The 25120-nt window shown below is 48.2% G+C and overlaps 1 protein-coding gene across 2 annotated transcripts in view; it reads left to right on the plus strand.

Moving 5' to 3' along the window:
- Positions 1-25120, plus strand: part of ADCY9 (adenylate cyclase 9) — a 158806-nt gene that overhangs the window by 101808 nt on the left and 31878 nt on the right. For both annotated transcript variants that reach the window (XM_033235915.1, XM_033235914.1), the window contains exon 3: positions 9210-9400. In XM_033235915.1, the coding sequence (XP_033091806.1) occupies positions 9210-9400 (191 nt within the window). The remainder of the gene's footprint in view (positions 1-9209; positions 9401-25120) is intronic.

Below are 25120 nucleotides of genomic sequence, written 5' to 3' on the forward strand. Positions count from 1 at the left end.
TATTTTTTTTTTTTTTGAGACGGAGTCTCGCTGTGTTGCCCAGGCTGGAGTGCAGTGGCCGGATCTCAGCTCACTGCAAGCTCCGCCTCCCAGGTTGACGCTATTCTCCTGCCTCAGCCTCCCGAGTAGCTGGGACTACAGGCGCCCGCCACCTCGCCCGGCTAATTTTTTATATTTTTTGGTAGAGACGGGGTTTCACCGTGTTAGCCAGGATGGTCTCGATCTCCTGACCTCGTGATCCGCCCATCTCGGCCTCCCAAAGTGCTGGGATTACAGGCTTGAGCCACCGCGCCCGGTCTAATTTTTGTATTTTCAGTAGAGACAGGGTTTTACCATGTTGGCCAGGCTGGTCTCGAGCTCCTCACCTCAAGCGATGTCCCCAGCCTCAGCCTCCCAAAGTGCTGGGATTACAGGTGTGAGCCACCGTACCTGGCCCACATTATCTATTTCTAAGCCTGTCGTATTTTTCATTTACCTGCTACTGCCCACTCTACCTTCTGTTCTTCAGGGGGGTATATTTCTTCCCAGCTTTATTTTATTTCTTCTCTAAATCTCAGAATTATTGCACCTTGTTGATGTTCACATTGCTGTATTTAGTTTATTTTATTGTATTATTATATTTGAGACAGGGTTTCACCCCGTCACCTAGGCTGGAGCATAGTGGCACAGTCAGAGCTTACTGCAGCCTCCACTTCCTGGGCTCAAGCCATCCTCCTGCCTCAGCCTCCCAAGTAGCTGAGACCACAGAAATGCACCACCACACCGAGCTTCCTTTTCTTTTTCAGAAAACAGCTTTATTGAAGTATAATTCACATACGATGCAATTCACCCTCTCAAGTGTACAATTCGGTGGTTTTTAGTGTATTCATGGTGTTGTGCAACCATCACCACAACCTAATTTTACATTTTCATCACCCCAAAAAGTAACCCTGCATCCGTTTAGCAGTCACACCCTCTCCTAAACCCATGGCAGCCACTCATCTGCTTTCTGTGTCTACAGATCTCCCCATGCTCGACATTTCATATAAATGGGATCACATGGTGTGTGGCCTTTTGGGACTGGTTTCTTTCACTGAACATCATACAGCTTTCTTTCCATTGTATTCCAAATGGAATTCCAATGTATTCCTTTTTTGTTTGTTTTCAAGTATTTAGCGGCTACCTAGTCTCCGATTTTAAATTTAGTTTTTCATTTCTCTTCTTTCTGTAATGTATTTCTCATCATCTACATTCTGTACTTGAATCAGCACCTCTTAGAAACCTTCGGATGAGCTGTCAGCTCTCTAGGGACATGAGTGCGGTCTGGGACCCCCCCACCCCCGCCCCGTCCCTGCTGCAGATATGACCCGACCCCCTCCCTCTGCAGATGTGACTCATCGCCCTCCCTCCCGTCTGTGGCATCTGGTGCATTTGGTGCTGTCACTTCACAGATAGAAACTGATCAGCTGGTGGTCGGTTTCAGTTCTGGTATCTTTCCCCAGCTCTCCTGTTTCATAGCCTCTTCCCATTGTTTAAACTCGGCTTCATGATAGCATTCTTTGTTGTTGTTGTTGTTGTTTATTTTTTTATTTTTATTAAACTCGGCTCCATGACAGCATTCTTAATAGTTACTGCAGACTTTCATTTCCATTTTGTTGTCGGCAACTCATTGTTGAAGTGCTGTTTGTTGCTTCTGAACAGCCCGTGGACACTTGGACTTGAATGTGTGTGAGTCTCTCTTCTTGTGGGTCCAGATCATCACTCACTCACTGTCCTCACATTCATGGCTGTTCTCAGGACAAACACTGTCTTTCCCTTTTTCGCATGTCCCTGTTTACATGAATTAACTCATTTAATCGTCACAACAGCCCTGTGCTGTGGTATGACCATCACATCACAGTAGTTTCGTTTTCTTTTTTCTTTTTCTTTTTGTTTTTTTTTTTGAGACAGGGTCTCTCTCTGTCACTCAGGCCAGAGTGCAGTGGCGTGATCTCGGCTATCTGCAACTTCTGTCTCCCGGGTTCGAGAGATTTTCCTGCCTCAGCCTCCTGAGTAGCTGGGACTACAGGCGCCTGCCGCCACACCTGGCTATTTTTTGTATTTTTAGTAGAGACAGGGTTTTGCTATGTTGACCAGGCTGGTCTCAAACTCCTGACCTCAAGTGATCCACCCACCTCGGCCTCCCAAAGTTCTGGGATTACAGGCATGAGCCACCGTGCCGACTAGCATTTCCATTATCTAGACAAGGGAACTAAGGTCAAGCATTGGAGTGAAAGTCACCTAGGTTGCTTTTTTTCTTTTTTAACCTATTTATTTCTTTCAACCCTTAGCCCAGATCCTAATCTTCGGTAAGTACTCAGTAAACATTTAGTTTTCTGGGTGCGTGAATGAGCAAATGAGCCAGTGGATGACAGAGACAGCACCTGGCGGGCTGTTCACAGACGTGCCGGATGTGCTGGGTGTCCTCTCTCAGAGACTCGCTTCTGCAGTCTTTGTGAAGGCTTGTGCTGGTAAACCCTAATTCAAGAGGTCTCTGAGAGGTGGGAGGCGAGGGTCTCTGAAGTGTGTGACTCCGGGACTCTCCCTGTATCAGCATTCTGGAATGTAGCATTTAGCAGTGGGATATTTATTAACGCAGAATACAGAAGATAAGAAGCCAGGCCAGGTGCGGTGGCTCACGCCTGTAATCCTAGCACTCTGGGAGGCCGAGGCGGGCGGATCATGAGGTCAGGAGATCGAGACCGTCCTGGCTAACATGGTGAAATCCCGTCTCTACTAAAAATACAAAAAAAAATTAGCCGGACGTGGTGACGGGCGCCTGTAGTCCCAGCTACTCGGGAGGCTGAGGCAGGAGAATGGCGTGAACCCAGGAGGCGGAGCTTGCAGTGAGCTGAGTGAGCCACTGCACTCCAGCCTGGGTGACAGAGTGAGACTCCGTCTCCAAAAAAAAGAAGCCAGAACAGGGGAATGTGGTTGTTCAGGGGGGTGCCTGTCATTCCCATTTGGCTGTAATGGCAGCTGTTTAGCCATTACTGGGAGAGAGAGGGAAGCTGGGTATAGAAGGTGCCTGTTTAGAAGCAGAGGTGGGGAAGAGAGAGAGAGAGAGAGTATGTGTGCACACACTAAAATTTTGTTTTCTGGCTGGGTGTGGTGGCTCACGTCTTTAATCCCAGCACTTTGGGAGACAGAGGCAGGCGGATCACTTGAGGTCAGGAGTTTAAGACCAGCCTGTCCAGCTTGGCAAAACCCCGTCTCTACTAAAAACAGAAAAATTAGCCAGGCCTGATGGCGCACACCTGTAATTCTAGCTACTCCGGAGGCTGAGGCAGGAGAATTGCTTGAACCCGGGAGGCAGAGGTTGCAGTGAGCTGAGATTGTGCCACTGCACTCCAGCCTGGGCAACAGAGCAAGACTCCATCTCAAAAAAACAAAAAAAATTTGTTTGGTTAGGCAGGAGATCCAGTTAAACAGGCAAAGTGAACACTCTTTGTTTCTTTCACTGTCTTCCGTAAATCCATCTCATATTTTATTATTTGGAACTTTTTTTTTTTTTTTGAGACGAAGTCTCACTCTGTCGCCGAGGCTGGAGTGCAGTGGCACGATCTCGGCTGACTGCAGGCTCCGCCTCCTGGGTTCATGCAATTCTCCTGCCTCAACCTCCTGAGTAGCTGGGATTACAGGCATGCACCACCATGCCCGGTTAATTTTTGTATTTTTAGTAGAGACGGGATTTCGCCATGTTGGCCAGGCTGGTCTCAAACTCCTGAGCTCGAGTGATCCTCCCGTCTCGGCCTCCCAAAGTGCTGGGATTACAGGCGTGAACCACCGTGCCTGGCCTGGGACTTCATTTGTTAAGAAGAGGTTAAGTTTCGCCAGCAGCCATTTGTAGTAAGAACTTGCGATTTATCATCAAATATTAGGACAACCAGAACAAATCAGTCCTTGTGATTATTTATTGTACATATGAGTAGGAAGGACTTACACCCCTCCAGAGAGCATTGTAATGTGAACACGTGAAAAATATTCTCTCTTTTGTACCAAAACTTTTGTTCTTCTTATGCAGAAAGAATAGATAATTATAAAATATATCTATAACTCCATAGGCTTTGGCTATTTGGTAGATTAAAAACATTTTTTATCTTTATTTTTCTTATTGGCTGGTTACAGTTTAGTTTAAATAATTCTCATGCTGCTTGGTCATTTCTGACCTAGTCATGAGGAAGAATGCAATGCAAAATGAAAGACGTTTCTGGAATGTTTCTGAACCAGCCCAAGCTGATTGCCTCTCTTCTGTTTATTGTTTTAAGTCATAAGTGACGTAAGCTTCTAGGCGTTTGTTATGCTATGTGGCTGGCTCCCAAAGTCATGTCTTAAAACATTCTTTCCTTCCTGATTATTCTTCTCCTTCTTGTTTTTCTTCTTTTTCTTTTTCTTTTTTTTTTTTTTGAGATGGAGTTTTATTCTTGTTGCCCAAGCTGGAATGCAGTGGCATGATCTCAGCTCACCGCAACCTCCGCCTCCCAAGTTTAAGCAATTCTCCTGCCTCAGCCTCCGAAGTAGCTGGCATTTACAGGCATGTACTGCCACACTCAGCTTGTTTTTTTCTTTTTTTTTTTGAGACAGGGTCTTGCTGTCTTGCCCAGGCTGGTGTGCAGTGGTGCAGTCACAGCTCAGTGCACCCTTGACCTCCTGGGCTCAAGTGATCCTCCCGTCTTAGCCTCCTGGGTAGCTGGGACCACAGGTGCCACCACACCCAGCTGATGTTTAAATTTTTTATAGAAACGGAATTTCACTATATTGTCCAGGCTGGTCTCAAACTCCTGGGCTCAAGTGATCCTCCTGCCTCGGCCTCCTAAAGTGCTGGGGTCTCAGCTGTGACCCCATGCCCAGCTGTTTTTCTCTTTCTGTTGAGTTGGCAGTCATGTCCTTGATTCTTGGTGGCTGAGGGTATCTCAGTCCAAGGCAAGAATCCCACAGAAAGAGACCAGGACAAATGAGGCCAGAATTGTCTTTCTTTTCCAAAATGGGCTTTGTTAGTGACTCTTCCTATACTCAGGTCACCAAACCTGATCACCACTATGTGCAAAGCGCAGTTTTAGTTTTCAGAGAAGTGACACTATACTTAAGAATACTTAAGAATGTTAACTGCGTTAACCTCCTCCACGCACGCATACAGGAAACCATTAGGAAATGCCCGCCTCTCTCTGTAGCCTTTGTAAAATTAAGCTGATAAAAGCAGTGCTTCCTAAAGAAAAACTCAAGTCAGGAGCAATTATTGATTTAACAGTTTTGCAAATGCTTTTGTACACAGAAGGTGCATGAAAAAGATTCTAGTGACACGCAGATCAAACACCGTGTCGATAATCACAGCTAATGTCTAGTGCTTGCTGCATGCCGGGCAGTTGTAGAGGCTGTGTGCGTGTTGGTCATCTAAGCCTCACATGTGAGCCGTGGGGTAAGCCCTGCTCCTGTCCTCGCCTTGGAGATGAGGAAACTGAGAGGCAGAGATGAAGCAGCTCACTTAGGTCACGGGATTAGGGGGCAGACCTGGACCTGACTCCGAGGCCCCCTCCAGCAGCCAGGTCTCCACCCATCACGCTTGATTGCTTGTAATCGGAGCCTTGCCTCTCGCCGCCAGTTTGCGAGGAGTAGGTTTCCCATTTCCACCGTTATTTTCTGACTCCCGTGCCTCCCAACTTCCCACCTGCTGTGGCTGGCATTTCCACCGGCTCCCTGGCTTGTCCTCTGCCTCATGCCTCCTATGTGGCTCTTCCTCCTGCTCCCGCGCCCCTGCCGCTGGTGGCCCCAGGATGGAGGCTTCCCGGGATGGCCCACACAGTGCCCTGCACAGGTGCTGCGGCTCAGCCCTGGCCATTCCCTGCACACATTCTCTGTTCCAGCCACACTGAGTTAAAAGCCATCCTTTAGCTGTACCTGCTGCAGGCCCCCTCTGTAGAGGACCTTTCATGACCCGTTCTAGTAACCCTCCTGCCTGGCATCAGCCACCCCTGCCCCTAGCCCAGTTTGCTGTTGCCAGGCTGACCTCCCCACGTCTTTCAGTTCTCCGTGTGGAGGGCGCTGATCCATCTGTCTCCATCTGCTTGGGAAGCAGTAACAGAACAGCACAGGCTGAGTAATCAATACAGCACGGGAATGTATGTCCTCATGCTTCTGGAGGCTGGGAAGTCCAAGATCAAGGCACCAGCAGGTTCAGGTGTCTGGAGAGGGCTGCATCTTCTGGAAGGGAGAAGAAACGGGAGGGCAAGCGAGAGAACCCCTTGCAGCAAGCCGCTTTATGCAGGTGCTTGATCCCATTGCAGGGGAGGAGCCCTCCTGGCCTCGTCACCTCTTAAAGCCCTGCTTCCTTAAGACTGTCACTCCACAACGCCTGAAATTTGGAGAGGACACATTCGAGCCACAGCCCCTTCCTTCCCGAGGCTTCTTGAGATGCCCCCTCCTGTGCTTCCTGGAGCACCCGTCCTTCCTCGTCCTGGGACTTGGCGTGCCTGACCAGAGTCACACCTGCTTGTCCTCTTGGCCCCTCTTCAGGTGACGGGCTCCACACAGGTCATGATCTTGGCCAAAAGAGTCACACATCGTCCCTGTACCTATCAGTGTTTAGTAAACAGGAAGTGCTTAATAAATGTTTGATGAATTAAGAGTGACTCAGTAACCCCAGTTCAAACAAGCAACAGCAGACGTTGGAGATGTGCATGAGGCACATGCCCAGCTTGTGAGCAGAGGTGGCCGCCACTGCTCCATGCTACTACGGGGTGCTCCCTGCTGCGTGTGCCCTGTGGACTGCCATCCACCGTCACATTGGCTGTCAGTGGCTCCTGTCACCACCCTGCCACCTGGCGACTTGTGGGCCACACTCAGGAGTCACGGGAAGGAGACCCTTAGAGCAGTTCTGGGACAGAAGTTCTCGCGTGTACTTCTTTGAGGAAGGCGGGAATAAGCCCTGCCAGCTCGTTGTCCTCTCTTGAGTCCGCATCGGTTGCATTTTTTAACTCTGGCAAAGTGAAATGGCAGAGTCAGTCCAGTGTTGCCTGGGACAGGTCTGAGAAATTGGTATAAAGATGCCTTCACTCCTACATCATATTCCAGTTCACGTTTCCATTTCAGTGTGTACATGTTATAGCCGTGGTTGATCTTGTACATCAATTGGGATGTGGGTTTTTGTTGGAGAAAAAAATGCACAAAAGTTCGGGACCTAAGAGTGAAAGATTTCCATTGACCAGGTGCGGTGGCTCACACCTGTAATCCCAGCACTTTGGGAGGCCAAAGTGGGCAGATCACTTGAGTCTAGGAGTTCAAGACCAGCCTGGCCAACACAGTGAGACCCCGTCTCAAAAAAAAAAAAAAGAAGAAATAGCTAGGCATAGTGGCACACGTCTGTAGTCCCAGCTACTCAGGAGGCTGAGGCTATAGGAGGTGGAGGCTGTAGGGAGCCATGGTTGCACCACTGCTCTCCAGCCTGGGCAACAGAGCAAGACCCCACCTCTAAAGGGAAAAAAAAAAAAAAACCATGAAGGATTTCTTGGGGCCAGTTGGCATCTAAAAATATCTAAGTCTTTTGATTCTCAGCTATGACCTGGCTACGCTCTAAGATGTCTTTACATGTTTCCAGGACTCTTGGCAAATTCTCAGAACACTTGACTTAAAAAGATAAGCCATGTAGTATTTTTACAAGTAGAGAGGGAGGTGAAATGATGAGATGGGGCCATACTTATAAAATCATTCGGGATCATTGATGAAGTAGTCCCTGGGTTTCTGATGAATTAATTTTAAAGCACTGACCAAATAGGTACCCAGTGTAAGAAGCCAGAGTCGATCTGTGTCATAGACACGTGGCCTCTTGATGGAATCTTTCCGTGCCACACGCTTTACAACCTGAAGCTGCAGCTTCAGCCCTTCAAGAAGGGTCCCTGCAGCCGGGTGCAGTGGCTCGCACCTGTAATCTTTGGGAGGCCAAGGTGGGCAGATCACTTGAGGTCAGGAGTTCTAGACCAGTCTGGCCGACATGGAGAAACCCTATCTCTACTAAAAATACACAAATTAGCCAGGCATAGTGGTGCACACCTGTAATCCCCGCTGCTCAGGAGGCTGAGTCAGGAGAATGGCTTGAACCCAGGAGGTGGAGGATGCAGTGAACTGAGATCGCACCATGGCACTCCAGCCTGGGCAACAGAGTGAGACTCCATCTCAATTAAAGAAACAAAGAAGGGACCCTGCTTTGTTCATGATTTTATTCTCAGTGCGTGGCATACACCAGGCCTGAAATAAATGTTATTTAAATGTTAACTTACATTGTCCCTCCTTCCGATACACTTGCCATCTGGTTACATTCCAGTGAAGACAAAGGATGGATTTGTTTAAATAAAGTTTGCTTCTTTTTCAAAAATTCCTTGGGCTCCTCCCGGAAAAGCTGCTCCTTTGCCATCTTCCCAGCAGATTCCCGGGGCGGGATCCACCCGCCTGTTCACAGCTCCTTCCGGTGAGGCGTGGGTCCAGGTATTCACGGCCTCCAAGGAGAATTGTAAAGATATATGTCCAGTGTCCTTTTGACCACCTTTTTTTTTTTTCTATGGGGGGATTTTGTGAGAGAATAATACACATGTGGACCTCAGCTTAACAAAAGCTGAATGTTCCTGGGGTGAGTGTTTGAATCCAGCAGGAAATAGATGCTCGACGACTCTGAGTCAGGGGAGGTTTTCATGGTCTGTTGGTGCATGGTAGGGTCTCGTTTTTCGGGGTAGTTTTGCAATCTCTGACACAGGTAAGATGGTCAGTGCCGAAGGCTGCCATGACGTCTACACTGACCGTTGTGAAGGTACTCACCGGACTGGTATTTACAGAGAGAAATAAACCCAAGCAGGGTCTAGGGTCAACCAGTCTGCTTTGCTGCCTTCACAGGGAGGTCCTGGGACCCTTTTATGGAGGAAGTTTTTAATGCTTATGTTAACCCTGAAGGTGAAACAGGAAACATGCAGCCGTTACTCCAAGAAAACGTAATGTGGGTAACTGGAGTGTCTCGGGGGCCCACGGTCTCCCTGAGGCCACATCTCTCCGGAGAGATCGTGGACATCCGTCGTAAACTATGAGCTGTTCACATTTTCACTTTACTCTCAACTTTCCAGGAGTGAGTCCTCCCCAGAGAGCAAGATGGAGCTGCGTTTCAACAGACGGTGCTTTCAATCTGTGCTGACTGTAACTTTTATCCATCATAGGTTTGAAGACATACCTGATATCGGGTCAGAGAGCCAAGGAGTCTCGCTGCAGCTGTGCAGAGGCCTTGCTTTCTGGCTTTGAGATCATTGACGGCTCACAGGTGTCCTCAGGCCCTAGGGGACAGGGGACAGCGTCATCAGGGAATGTCAGTGACTTGGCGCAGACTGTCAAAACCTTTGATAACCTTAAGGTTAGTTTTTTTTTTTTTTTTTCCTACTTCTAAAACTTTCTATTAATTCTGCAGTAGAGCACGTGAAATAATAAACAGCCTCCAGGTCTGAGGCAGACAACTTGGAATAACCTTCTATTTGGTTTTCGTGATTTTAATATTTAGTCTAAAGTTAGTAGCATTTTGTATTTTTAATATCCTTGCTTTTTGACATATTACGCACCTCCATTTCCTTTCCATTGCATAAGGATGCTTCTCATTTGAATTATGAGTTATTTTCTCCTCCTGGGACCTGTGGTGTTTTGGCATTTCTAGAAGCTAGTGATAAATGACAGTAAAGGTGGCTGTCCTTGGCACCTTGGATGGAGAGCTAGTTGATAATCTGATTTCAGAGCCCACTTTCTCAAATACTTCTACGTCTCTTGAAATCCATTATTTTATGATTGTTTGAAATGATGTTGGTGTGGGTAAATCCTAGGACACAGCTCACGGAGAGGACAGGCTGCCGAGAACATTGTAGTATTTCATTATTGGAACGGGGATTTCCTGGTGGCCGCCTAGAAGTGCCTGTTTCTGGACTGTCCTGTCATCATAAATTACCAAGGAACTGGCGCGGTCGACCTTGGGTGTGTGAAATCATTTCAGTTCATGAGCTGTTCCTCCGCTTTCACGTTTGATTTAGTTTCCCCACTGTTACCTTCTGTTTATTTTTATAGTTTACACATCTCCTGTCTCCATTCTTTTTTTTTTTTTGAGACGGAGTCTCGCTCTGTCGCCCAGGCTGGAGTGCAATGGCCGGATCTCAGCTCACTGCAAGCTCCGCCTCCCGGGTTTACGCCATTCTCCTGCCTCAGCCACTGGGTAGCTGGGACTACAGGCGCCCGCCACCGCGCCTGGCTAGTTTGTTGTATTTTTTTAGTAGAGAAGGGATTTCACCGTGTTAGCCAGGATGGTCTCGATCTCCTGACCTCATGATCCGCCCGTCTCGGCCTCCCAAAGTACTGGGATTACAGGCTTGAGCCACCGCGCCCGGCCTCCTGTCTCCATTCTTAAAATGAGAGAGAGAGAATCAAAACAGCTCCCCTGCGCTGCTTCGTGTTGTCAGATAACACAGTGGGGTATGCGTGAGGATGGTGGCCAGTGGTTACGGCTTCACCCAGTGTGTCCCTGCCTCTCCACGTTCATTCACAGGCTTGAAAGCTGCTGTTGGTGTTTATGATGAACAGCCTTCGTTATGTGGCAGTCAGCCGGGGTATCCAGATTATTTACTGGGTCAGGATACGTAGTGCCTGTCACCCAGTTACCTGTAACGATTGACACCTGGGTTCTGTCAACCGCGCTCATGGATCATGTTGGTTGGGTGCTTTGTTAGTGTGATGCAGGGCTTCTCGCCTTGGCACTGCTGGCATTTTGGACCAGGTAGTCCTGTGTGGTGGGGCTGTCCTGTGCACTGTCAGATGGCTGGCAGCATCCCTAGCCTCCACCTGCCAGATGCCAGCATACCCACCCGTACCCTACTCCCCAACTGTGCCAACCAAAAATGTCTCCAGACATGGCCCAGTGTCCCCTGGGGGTGCAGAGTCATCCCTGAGTGAAACCCACCGGGACAGTGGTGTTGGACCCTCTCTTCCCTGTACTCTTGGCACACGCGTAAAGCTCACGTATCTAAGATTCCCTGCATGCCTGCAAACTTCAGAGACAGCCGTCTTGCCTGGGCTGACATTTTGCAGGAGTCAGAAAATGGAGCTCTGGGCTCCTAGACAGCGGACCCGGGCAGGGAGGGGCTGGCATGGGGAGGAATCGGGAATGGTTTTGCTATTTGGGGAAAAATGGTTTCCTCCAGCCTGCACACTGAGCTGTATTGAAGTAGTGAAAGACAGCCCAAGCCAAAAATAAATAATTTGTTGTGTCTGCCATTTTAGCGTCCACATAGGTGTGTTTCTGTCCGTTAGGGGATGTGGTCGCAGAGTTCCCCATATCACACACTCACGGGTTTAGTGGCCACGGGTTTAGTGACCACGGGTTTAGTGGCCACGGGTTTAGTGGCCACGGGTTTAGTGGCCACGGGTTTAGCCATGGCGATGCTACACTGCTTTGTACTCATCTGTGTATTTGTTTTGCTTGGAATGAGCAAAAACCATTTAGCATGTCTCCTTGGCATGTGGAGATTTTCCAAACATCGTTGAAAGTTTCTGAGAATCCTGTAATCTATCTCAGGTTGACAGAAGGCCAGGCAGGGTGGCTCACGCCTGTAATCCTGGCACTTTGGGCGGCCGAGGTGGGAGGAACGGCTGAGGCTAGGATTTTGAGACCAACTTGGTTATCGTAGCAAGACATCATCTCTACAAAAAAATTTTTTTAATTAACTGGGCTTGGTGACATGTGCCTGCCATCCCAGCTACTCGGGAGGCTGAGCCAAGAGGATCACTTGAGCCCAGGAATTTAAGGCTGCAGGGAGCTGTGATTGTACTGCTGCACTCCAGCCTGGGCCACGGAGTGAGACCTTGCCCTGTCTCAAAAAAAAGGAGGGGGAGTGGCACTCAGTGGTAAAGTAAATTCGAGAAACTCTGGATATTCAACACAGAAAGGGTTTCTTTACTGCAGGACTTCTCAGAGCCTTCACTACGCTAGTAGACAGTATCTAGGCCTTCGGAGGAGGACGTGGTGTATGCCGCACTCTCAGGCCTCTTTGAGCACAGTTGTTTTCTTCAAGCTGCACCTTGCAGGGCTAATGTGGTCTCACCTTTTGGGGAAATGCTCATGTAGTAAAAGGAGTTTCATGCCAAGGACCAATACGTTAGAGAAAAGGTGTTCAGGAAGCGTTCGCTGAAGGAACACGCGTAGATTTTCGTCTGTGTCCTGTTCGTGCTGCTGCTCACTTGCGATACACATGGCTTCGCTTTCCCTCTGAACTCCTGGCTGCATTCACTGTTCAGCTCCACCACGCTTTCCTGTGTGCCTCCCCAGCCAATAACGCTGTTCCCTCGTCTCCAAATTCTCAGTCCCTTCAGTCTGTCCCACTTGGCTGTAACATACACGATCTTAAATCTTTGTTTCCTATGCGCCTTCCTGTGAGCTCTTTGCATTCAGAGACTGTGTGTTAAATAACTTAAATATTTCCCAAGTGTCGAGCATGGTGCCTGGCATGTAGTAATTAACAGTTTCTTTTTGGCTTAAGTTTTTAATTCTTTAATTAAACACACAGAGCGATGCAGCTCTGCAGAGCCAGGCGAAGGACTGAAGTCAGAAGCCCAAGCAGAACTGTGTAGAACCAGGGCAGCCTCCATGAATGTGTGTCCTCTGTGACCTTAAGTCATCTCCCAGGTCATAGCTGGAAAATTCTTACCTAATGTGACATAAGCTGTGTACTGTAACGACCTACCAGGAAATGGTAGTGATGTCAAAAACCAGAACTTCGGTCCCGACGTCATAGCTCCAAGGGAACCCAACTGTTGGCTTCTTTTTGTTTGTTTAAGAGATGGGGTCTCGCTCTGTTGCCCAGGCCAAAGTACCAGTGGCATGATCTTAGCTCACTGCAGCTCAGACTCCCGGGCTCAAGTGATCCTCCCAAGTCAACCTCCTGAGTAGCTAGGGCCACAGGTATGTGCCACCATGCCTAGCTGATTTTTAAACTTTTTTTGCTATATTGCCCGGGATGGTTGCAAACTCCTGGGGTCATACCATCTTCCTGTCTTGGCCTCTTAAAATGCTGGGATTACAGGCATGAACCACTGTGCCTAGCCTTGAGTTCTTTTTTTTTTTTTTTTTTGAGACAGAGTCTCACTCTGTCGCCCAGGCTGGAGTGCAGTGGCGCGATCTCTGCTCACTTCAAGCTCCGTCTCCCGGGTTCACACCATTCTCCAGCCTCAACCTCCCGAGTAGCTGGGACTACAGGCGCCCGCCACCACGCCTGGCTAATTTTTTGTATTTTTAGTAGAGACAGGGTTTCACCGTCTTAGCCAGGATGGTCTCAATCTCCTGACCTTGTGATCCGCCTGCCTCCCAAAGTGCTGGGATTACAGGCGTGAGCCACCGCGTCTGGCCCCTTGGGTTCTTGAAGTGACCAGCAGTGAGAGATCCTTACCCGAAGGGCCCTGATATTGCATAATGTGGGGGACAGATTCTGCCCAAGTGAAGGAGGGAGGGGTCAAGAAGGAAACCAAGGAGTGAGCATTAGAGGCGAGGACGCTACTGTCAGCGTTGCAGAGGGGAGGCGGAGCATGGTGGGAAGGGCCACAATTTGAAACAAGACCCTTCTCAAAGCCTTGGCTTTGCCACTGTGAAGAAATTGCAGCCAGGTGCCGTGGCTCACGCCTGTAGTCCTAGCCACTCAGATGGCTGAGGCGGGAGGATCGCTTGAGCCCGGGAGTTTGAGGCTGCAGTAAGCTATATGATGGTGCCACCACACTCCAACTGGGGTGACAGAACCAGATGCTGTCTCAAAAAAAAAAAAAAGAAAGAAAGAAAAAAAGGAAGAGAAAACACACACTTAATTCCTCTAAGCAAGAGTTTTCCTCATCAGTGCAGTGGTGATGAGGAAGGGACCTCTCGGGATTGCTGGGAAATTAGCTGGAGTGGCGCCTGCAGATGCTAGGGCTGAGAAGCAGCCCTGCTCGCACTCGGCACTCCTTCACTCTATGCAGAGCAGGGACAGTAACCACAGACGGGGCCATGGAGGGCTGGGAGAGGCCAAGAGACGGTCCCGGCTCGCCTGCAAGAGGTCACTGACTTTCTGGGGAAGGTCCCATCTTCTCCGCGGTTCCGATTCAAGAGAGATTCTCACAGTGATTGTGGCTGACCATTGCTGTGGGTTGGATGCTCTCGGCCATAACCAAGTCACTCGTATGACACGGGAGCGTATGTGCCTCGGCCTGTTGAATGTGACGTCAGCACTCCAGCGGGCGTTTGCTTTCCATTTTCTCATGAACCCTGTGGGTGGTGAGTGGATCTAGTTGCCATATGACAATAAAAACAGCTTTTCCAACATCTTCATGAAGAAAAAGAAAACCGAGCTGGGCTCCGTGGCTCACACCTGTAATCCCAGCACTTTGGGAGGCCAAGGCAGACAGATCACCTGAGGTCAGGAGTTCAAGACCAGCCTGGCCAACATGGTAAAACCCCATCTCTACTAAAAATACAAAAATTAGCCAGGTGTGGTGACATATGCCTGTAGTCCTAGCTACTCAGGAGGCTGAGGCAGGAGGATCCCTTGAACCTAGGAGGTGAAGGTTGCAGTGAGCCGAGACCATGCCACTGCACTCCAGCCTGGACAACAGAGTGAGACTCCATCTTGAAAAGAAAAGAAAACCCAAAATTGAATTACTTTTATCACATTAGTTCTGATCAGTGAACCATTTGAGTCGTGAAAGCGTCTTAGTTCATCTCTGAAAGGCCTCCCTGGGAGCGCACCTGCGTGGCTGGTCTTCCTAAGTTTACCTTCATCTATTATTCAGAACCCCAGGCTGCTTGGCCACTGGGTGTTTCTACATGGACCAGTCAGTAACAAAGCTAATGATGTGTATTTACCCATACAGGGATGATTCAGAGAGGACCTGTCCTGCTTTCAAAAGCTTTCTCCTTCCCCTTTGAGGCCACTCACCTCAGGAACCATCCTTTTGTGACAGTGAATTTTGAAAATGACCCTCAATAAATGATCACTTCTTTTATCTACTTGTTTTCTGTGTGTCAAGTCATTATGAATAGGCTCAGCCAGCCCGATTTGAGGAAGGAAGGGGCTTTTCATTCATTATAGAAATTGAAAAAATGATTTTATATTTTATAGACACATACATATATAACTATATACAGCTTAGAAATTAAATAGGTATGTATTATAAGCGGTAGTCTGAATTGATAGTGGTGATGCTTGCACATCCCTGTGAATATGCTAAAAACCCTGGAGTTATATAGTTTAAATAGGTACATTATACGCTATGTGAATTACATCTTAATAAAGCTGTTGTAAAACTAAAGGGTAGTCTCTGCCAGGTGAGGTGATCACGCCTATAATCCCAGCACTTTGGGAGGCCAAGGTAGACGGATCACCTGAGGTCAGGAGTTCAAGGCCAACCTGGCCAACAGGGTGAAACCCCAAGTCTACTAAAAATAAAAAATTAGGCCGGGCGCGGTGGCTCAAGCCTGTAATCCCAGCACTTTGGGAGGCCAAGATGGGCGGATCACGAGGTCAGGAGACCGAGACCATCCTGGCTAACACGGTGAAACCCTGTCTCTACTAAAAAAAAAAAAAAAATACAAAAAACTAGCTGGGCGAGGTGGCAGGCACCTGTAGTCCCAGCTACACGGGAGGCTGAGGCAGGAGAATGGCGTAAACCTGGGAGGCGGAGCTTGCAGTGAGCTGAGATCCGGCCACTGCACTCCAGCCCGGACGACAGAGCAAGACTCCGTCTCAAAAAAAATAAAAATAAAAATAAAAAAAATAAAAAATCAGCCAGGTATGGTGGCGCACACCTGTAATCCCAGCTACTTGGGAGACTGAGGCAGAAGACTCTTGAACCTGGAGGCGGAGGTTGCAGTGATCTGAGATCACGTCACTGCCCTCTAGCCTGGGCAACAGAGTGAGATTCCATCTCAAAAAACAAAAACAATTAAAAAAAAAAAAACCCATCTCTACAAAAACTATAAAAATTAGCCAGGCACGTTGGTATCCACCTGTAGTCCTAGCTACCTGGGAGGCTGAGGTGGGAGGATCTCTTGAGCCTGGGAGGCAGAAGCTGCAGTGAGCCAAGAGCGCACCATTGCACTCTAGCCTGGGCACTAGAATGAGACCTCGTCTCAAAAAAGAAAGGGGTGGGGGAGGAATAGGAACTTCACAGTGAACAAACCAGGCAGAAACACAGTGGACAAACCAGGCTCACCTGGATCATTCACCAAATGATCCAGGTGAGCCTCCCTGCTAGGAAGACACATGGCCATCCTGTACCCCAGTGTGGTGTCCTGAGAAGGGCATGTCACCTCTGCGGCATTCTTTCCGCAAACCCCAAACCTCAGTCTGCTCTGAGAAAGCACCAGGCAGGTCCAGATCTGGACATCTGACAAAATACCTGGCTGGGACTTCAAACGCAGCAGGGCCAGGAGAGACAGGGAAGGATAGAGGACCCCCCCCCCCTCAATATGCTGGGGGTGAGCAGGAGGTGTGAGGACTAAATGCAACGCGGGACCTAGAGGAGACCCTGAACAGCAAAGGGACATCGGGGAAACCGGGGACATCAGAATAAAGCCTGCAGCTTAGGTAACAGTATCGCTGCAGCATGAGTTGCTTTGGTCTTGATAACTGTACTGCGGGTCTGTACGAAGAATATACGCAGAGTCCCTGAACTGTCTTTCCCACTCTCTGCAAGTCTAAAATTATTTCCAAGTAAGAAATTATATATCTGTGTAGAGAGAGGGATGGAAATGGATGTGCAGAATCATCGAACTGGCATTGCCCGAGAGTGAAATATTGCACTTCCATGAAGTTTCTCCAAATGCCAAATCGTTTCTTATTTTGACTTCATGAAGGACTCTTGCCGCAGCTGGTAACAGTCTTCCTGCCTGACAGTCTGCCGAGTATATTTTCATCTATTTTTGACTCGGGTCGTCATCACCAGCCTGGTTATTGAACCTAGTGGTCCTTTAGGGCTCCGCCCCGTGTGGTTCTGAGATCGTGTGTGTGTTTTCACACGTGTGTGTCCGTGTGGTGCGTTGTCTGGTATTCTCAGGCCATCTGCTGTCTGTTCTTACCGCTTTGGGGATGTAAGAAAATTTCTTTTTCTGTGATAATTACTGCTTATCTTTTCTTCTAATATTCTACTTCTATTTTTCCCTAATGTTTCGTTAGCAGAAATGCTCTATTTTGAAGTACTTATGCCTGTACCTAACCCGTTAGCTTAAACAGCAATGCCAGGGACATAGAGTGAGCCTGGTGGCTCTGCACACTGATGGGCTGCCCCGTTCACCTGGAGATTTCCAGGGCCGGGACCTCTGCTGCCTGGGCTCGCCGTCCTCTTTATGCGGTTCCAGCCGTACCATGTGGGTCTGGGCCAGTGCCTGCTCTGTCTCAATGTCCTCATCTGTAAAATGGCACCGATCCTAGTACCTGCATCGTGGGTGCTTGCGAGGGCTAAGTAGATACAAGGAGTTTCAAAGAACACCTCAGGAAATTGTATTTGTGGTTATTGTGGTTGCAATGTCATGACTATTCCTGTTCGCCATGTTCAACATCATTTTGAGTTTGGGAGCAAAGGATGTTTCTGATAACATGACATCTTGCAAAACAGTCCTGTTGAGAAGATGAAGCAGGCAAAGCCAGGGCTCTTCTAGTGGTGTATCCTCCTCATTTCTGAGAAAAGAGGTTTCCCCACTCCCTCCCTTGACAGTTTTGAAAAGGGACAGCTGTTGGCTGAGAAATGATTTATCTTGTGATGAGAAATAACCTTGAAGAAAAAACGGTTTTATAGCTTTGTGCCATATATTTTGACCGGAATGTAGGGTGCACGTCCTGAAATGTGTTAAAAACAAATGCAAATGTGCCCAAGTGTGTTAGAGAAATGGCTACACTCTTCCCTCCAAAGCCCACGTCCACATGGGGGAAGGAGCAAAGATAATCCGGGAAAATGCAGAGTTTGCGCTTGGGCGTTCTCCAGGGAATCTCAGGTTACCCAGGCAACAGCCAGCAAACTCCTCGGCCCGCTAAGCGCGCTGCTGGGAGGATCTTAGAAGTCTTGAAACTTCCCTTGGTGCCCAAGGGCCCAGGGTGCTGCTTGGAAGAACCAAGAGGACAGGCATAGCTGCTCAGGTCACTCTAGGGGAACAAGGCCCAGGAGAGCAAGGTGCCAGGATTATTCCTGGGTCCTCCTTGTGCCAGGAAAGGGGGCCAGAGCCGTATGACGGTGGTCCGGGTCCCAGGGCCCTGGAGCCTGTGGCCGTCTGCAGAGCGATCATCGCTGCCTCGCAGTGTCGCTGCAAAGGACAAGATCACACAGTCGAGACTGCAGATACCCCGTGAATGGGGGCCCGACTGGTTCCTGGGTAGGACCTTGGCACATAGACATTCCTAAGTCATAGTAGCTGCTGTCATTATGACGCTGCTTTTTCTCTAATGTGCCTGCCCGTGCGGCTCCCTGTGAGCCAGCCGCTAGCATTTGTCTCCCAAGGCAGTGAGGTGCATCCATGCCTGGAGCTTCCTGGAGTCGGAAATACTCTTCTCAGGGAGGGCTCAGCAGGGGTGGAGAGGCCTGCAGCTATGCAGGGGGAGACGATGTTTAGCCGGCTGGGAAACGTTTCACAGAGGCATCTGTATTTGGCAAAAAACAGTTCGTGAAATGTCTTAATCCAGATTAAAATTAAGCTAGCGGATTGCTCAAGGAAAATTGCTGTGGGGGATGGGAGATAGGAGGCCAGGGGAGGGAAATAAACCCACCCACCGTTGCATGGTAGGACCCCCCTGGTACATAAGAGGCCTCTAACTACTGCTCAGAAGGGGATGTTGAAATGTGAGAATCTCTCCGTTGGATAGATGGATGTCCGTCTCTTTTTTCTTCTTTTTTTTTTTTTTGAGATGGAGTTTTGCTCTTGTTGCCCAGGCTGGAGTGCAGTGGCGTGATCTCGGCTCATGGCAACCTCTACCTCCCGGGTTCAAGCGATTCCCCTGCCTCAGCCTCCCCAGTAGTTAAAACTACAGGTGCGCACCACCACGCCTGGCTAATTTTTTGTATTTTAGTAGAGACAGGGTTTCACTATGTTAACCAGGATGGTCTCAATCTCCTGACCTCGTGATCCACCCACCTTGGCCTTCCAAAGTGCTGGGATTACAGGTGTGAGACACCGCCCTCGGCCTCTTTTTTTTTTTTTTTTTAAAGAGACAGGGTCTTGCTCTGTGACCCAGTTTGCAGTGGAGTGGCACAACCATAGCTCACTGCAGCCTCTCCCTCCTGGGCTCAAGCGACCCTCCCACCTCAGCCTCCTGAGTAGCTGGGACTATAGGCACACACCACTATGCCCAGCTAATTTGTAAAATTTTTAAAAAGCTTTTGTAGAGATGGGGTATTGCTGCATTGCCCAGGTTGATCTCAAACTCCTGGGCTCAAGCAAGCCATCACACCCAGCTCTAAGATTTCTTTTGTTTCATTTGTTTTAAAGTTTTTATCTAGAAAATTTATCCCCCAAAAGGAAAGCAGCTGAGGAAGAAACAGAACAACAGAAATCCACTTTTTTTTTTTTTGAGCTGGAGTCTTGCTCTGTTGCCCAGGCTGGAGTGCAATGGCACAATCTGAGCTCACTGCAACCTCCGCCTCCCGGGTCCAAACGACTCTCCTGCCTCCGTCTTCCCAGTAGCTGGGATTACAGGCATGTGCCACCATGCCCAGCTAATTTTTGTATTTTTAGTAGAGACAGGGTTTTCCCATGTTGACCAGGCTGGTCTTGAACTCCTGACCTCAGGTGATCCACCCACCTCAGCCTCCCAAAAGGCTGGGATTACAGGAATGAGCCACCGCGCCCAGCCAAAATCCGCATTTTCAAAGTGCAGTAAAATGATAGCTGCTGGGTCCGGGTGACACAGGTCCGTGAGGCTGCGCCACCCAATGTGGCCTGGAGTCTGTACCTGGCTCTCCCTGCACTTCCCATACCCCCACTTCCTGGACAAACCTGTTGGAAATGGAATAGGCAGTGAGCACTATCCTGGCCCTCAGGAGGCCGGAGCCTGGGTGTTTACAGCTGGCCATGTGACCCAGACAGCCTTTTCCTTCTGCAAGCACAACCTCTTTTGCCGTTTGTGGGCAGCTCTGCAAGACCTCACTTCTGTATCAGAACTTCTTATCACCGCAGGGTGCAGGCCTCGGCCTCCGTTCAAGGGGATTGTAAGCAAAGCACTGAGTTCCCCACCTGTAGAGACCACTGCCCCAGGCTCCCCAGAGAGCAACTTCATCCCAATGGGCACTCCCGGGCTCCACCGGCTTTCCAGCCCCTCCGAGGGAAGTCCCTGCAGAGGGCATGGAGCCCCCGCTGTCCTCAGTGTGCCCTCTGGTGCCAAGTTGGTTTGACTGTCACAGTGGCATATTCATGGCTCTAAATGCATAGAAAATCTCATAAAGCCAGGAAGGCCAGTGTGCCATGGGGGGCACTGAAGAAGCAGGTGGCCTCATCGTAAAGCACAGCAGGCTTGGCCGGGCATGGTGGCTCACACCTGTAATCCCAGCACTTCGGGAGGCTGAGGCAGGCAGATCACTTGAGGCCAGGAGTTGAGACCAGCCTGACCAACGTGGTGAAACCCCATCTCTACTGAAAATACAAAAAATAGCCAGGCGTGTTGGTGCGCGCCTGTAATCCCAGCTACTCAGGAGGCTGAGGCAGCAGAACTGCTTGAACCCGTAGAGGTGGAGGTTGCAGTGAGCCGAGATCGCCCCACTGCACTCCAGCCTGGGTGACAGAGGGAGACTCAGTCTCAAAAAAAAAGAAAAAAAAGAGAAAAGCACAGCAGATAAACTTGAGGCAAGAAAAATACCTGAAACAGACTGATACCTACCAGGAGATTCCTGTGACTAAATGGCTACAGAAGAATGATACCAAGGGATGTTCTGTGTGTAATCAAGGACACTGAATTACCAGATGAGCTCTTTAATGACCAGACAGCATAGTTAACAGAAGTTTTCATATTCACTGCCAGCATTTACCAAGCACTCACTTACACTTCAGGCTTCGGCTGAGCCAAGTGTGGCAAATGCTTCCACACCTCCGGCTTCCTTTCCTGGTCTACCAGTTGGCCCCCAAAATGGCTGCTGTGCCCCATCAAGCACCAAGCACCCCACCTTAGCCACACCAGAGAGTTCCCTCAGGCATCGTTTACACATGGTATCAGGCACGCCTACTTTATTCTTCTCTTGGTATTAGATTTTTTTTCATTTAATAAAATCAGTGGTCTCATTGGCAAGTATGTGTATATATATACACACACACATATACACACACACATATACACATATACACACACATATATACACACATATATACACACATATTTATACACACATATATACACATACACACATACACACACATATATACACACACACATATACACACACACATATATACACACACATATATACACATATACACACATACACACATATACACACACATACACACACACATATATACACATATATACACACGCATATATACACACAAATATATACACATATACACACACATACACATATACACACATATATACACACACATACACCCACACATACACCTACCCATATATACACACATACACATATATACACACACACATATACACACACACATATATACACACACATATATACACATATACACACATACACACATATACACACACATACACACACACATATATATACACATATATACACACGCATATATACACACAAATATATACACATATACACACACACATACACATATACACACATATATACACACACATACACCCACACATACACCTACCCATATATACACACATACACATATATACACACACACATATATACACACACATATATACACACACACATACACACACACATATATATATATATATTTTTGAGAATGAGTTTGCTCTGTCACCCACGCTGGAGTGCAGTGGCACAGTCACAGTTCACTGCAGCCTTGACTTCCTGGGCTCAAGCAATCCTCCTGCCTCAGCCTCCCAAGTAACTAGGGCCACAGGCATGTGCCATCACGCTCAGCTAATTTGTTTTACTTTTGATAGAGACAAGGTCTCCCTATGTTGCCCAGGCTGGTCTTGAACTCCTGTCCTCAAGCGATCCTCCCGCCTCAGCCTCCCAAAGTTCTGGGATTACAGGTGTGAGCCAGCACGCCAGCAAAATGTTTAGAAGTTTAACTCTGCCAGTCAATACCAAGAGATGCTTTCAGATAGACTCACTGTATGTTATTGACAACTAGAACATTTGACCTCTGTTAATGTCAGTTTTTAAAGAGCTATAAGCAAATGTTATGTGGATGCCATTATTTGCTCAGATAGGTTAGTTAATGATTTCGCTAGCTGTTTTGGCATGTATATTTTCATTTTTTGAATGCATACAAATGTTCAAATTTAGCTTGTGTGTTACATCAGATTCCCAAACTATACAACTCTGTAGAATCTTTGTTTCTTTTATTTAATATAGTACAGGCCTGCAGCTTGACTTAAAATACAACCTGGGTCATATCTTTGCCCTTAGGTAGTGACACTTATTTTGAATTTCCAAAATAATGTGTGGCCTCCCATAGTTTATTTCAGTGTTTTACAGTTCTTGCTGCAAGGAAATTGCTTTTGAGTCCTAAAAAAAAAAAAAAATCTTTCTTGCCACAGTTGTCTTCTTCATTGGAAGCTGTTAGTTGCTTTCTTAGACAGTTCCTAGGTTACTGGGTCACATTAATAATAATAATGAGTTTATTAAGGGTATACTGTATGCCAGGAACTGTGCTAGGCTGTATATATACTTATTTAATTATTATTATTATTATTTTGTTGTTGTTGTTGTTGAGACGGAGTTTCGCTCTGTCACCCGGGCTGGAGTGCAGTGGCCAGATCTCAGCTCATTGCAAGCTCCGCCTCCCGCGTTTAAGCCATTCTCCTGCCTGCGCCTCCTAAGTAGCTGGGACTACAGGCGCCCGCCACCTCGCCCGGCTAGTTTTTTGTATTTTTTTTAGTTGAGATGGGGTTTCACTGTGTTCGCCAGGATGGTCTCGATCTCCTGACCTCGTGATCCGCCCGTCTCGGCCTCCCAAAGTGCTGGGATTACAGGCTTGAGCCACCACGCCCGTCCTATTATTATTATTATTTTTTTTTTTTTTTTTTTTTTTTTGAGACGGAGTCTCGCTCTGTCACCCGGACTGGAGTGCAGTGGCCGGATCTCAGCTCACTGCAAGCTCCGCCTCCCGGGTTCCCGCCATTCTCCTGCCTCAGCCTCCCGAGTAGCTGGGACTACAGGCGCCGCCACCTCGCCCGGCTAGTTTTTTGTATTTTATTTTTAGTAGAGACGGGGTTTCACCGTGTTAGCCAGGATGATCTCGATCTCCTGACCTCGTGATCCGCCCAGCTCGGCCTCCCAAAGTGCTGGGATTACAGGCTTGAGCCACCACGCCCGTCCTATTATTATTATTTTTAAGACAGGATCTTTCTCTCTTGCCCCAGGCTGGAGTGCAGTAGCACCATCAAAGCTCACTGCAGCCTTGACCTCCCAGACTCAAACAGCTCTCCCATCTCAGCCCCGCAAGTAGCTGGGACTACAGGCACACGCCACCAGTCCAGGCTCATTTTTATACTTTTTGTTGAGGCAAGGTTTTGCCATGTTGCCCAGGCTGGCCTCAAATTCCTGGACTCAAGCCATCCTCCCACTCCAGCCTCCCAAAGTGCTGGGATTACAGATGTGAGCCACCACACCCGGCCAATTTCAGTTAATTTCATTTCATTCTTAGCAACATGTCTTCACTCTTGTTTTATAGATGAGGGAACTGAGGTAAAGTGATTTGAACAGTCTCCTAGCTAGTAAGGACTTGACTAGGGTTTGAATCCTAGTTTGTGAGAAATAAAGGCTTTGCTCTTTTTAGTGTACCTGTATTAAATCTTGCCTTCTCTTTTCTAGGTCCATTAATTCCTATCAACTTTTAATTACTCCTAGATCTGGAAATCATGTACCTCTGATTATTCCGCCCATCTTAGGAGACTAGCTCACCATCACACGGAGCTTAAGAACCTTGGGTTTGTGTCCTAGCATGGTTGGTGACCAGTTTATTTACTTAATAACAGCTTTGTTGAGATATAATTCACATACTATAACGTGGATCTTTTTGGCCAGGCACGGTGGCTCGTGCCTGTAATCCCAGCACTTTGGGAGGCCGAGATGGGTGGATCAACTGAGGTCAGGAGCTCAAGACCAGCCTGGCCAACATGGCAAAACCCTGTTTCTACTAAAAATACAAAAAAATTAGTCAGGCGTGGTGGCAGGCGCCTGTAATCCCAACTACTTGGGAGGCTGAGGCAGGAGAATCACTTGAACCCAGGAGGCGGAGGTTGCAGTGAGCCAAGATCATGCCACTGTACTCCAGCCTGGGTGACAAGAGTGAAACTCCATCTCAAAAAAAATTAAAAAATCAATCTTTTTAAAGTGTACAGTTCAATGGTTTTTAGTATATTTAGCAAAAGGTTGTACAACCATCACCATGGTCAATTTTAGAACATTTTTATCATCCCAAAGAGAAACCCTGTTGAAATACCACAAACCAGGTGGCTTTTAAACAACATAAATATATTTCTCACAGTTCTGGAGGCTGGGAAGTCCGAGATCAAGGTCCCAGAAGATTGGGTGTCCAGTGAGGACCCGTTCCTGTTTCCCGGATGGTGCCTTCTCCCAGGGTGGGAGGGACGAGGGATTTCTCTGGGGCCTCCTTTATGAGGGCACTAATCCCATTTTGAAGACTTGTCCCCCATGACCTAATTACCTCCCAAGGCCTTGTCCCCCCAATGCCATCCCCTTGGGAATTAGGATTTCCGCATGTGACTTTTGAGGAGACACAAACATTCGAACCGTAGCAAACCCCACACCCCTTAGCAGCCACTCACCCTTCCTGCTCCCATCCCGCCTGGTCACCGTGAATCTGCCTTTTCCCTCTGAGGATTCACCTTTTCTGAATATTTCACGTAGATGGGATCACGTAGTATCTGTGCTGTGTCTGGCCTCCCTCACTGTG

The sequence above is a fragment of the Trachypithecus francoisi genome, unplaced genomic scaffold (assembly GCF_009764315.1).
Source record: "Trachypithecus francoisi isolate TF-2019V2 unplaced genomic scaffold, Tfra_2.0 Lachesis_group15, whole genome shotgun sequence".
Classification (NCBI taxonomy): Eukaryota; Metazoa; Chordata; class Mammalia; order Primates; family Cercopithecidae; genus Trachypithecus; species Trachypithecus francoisi.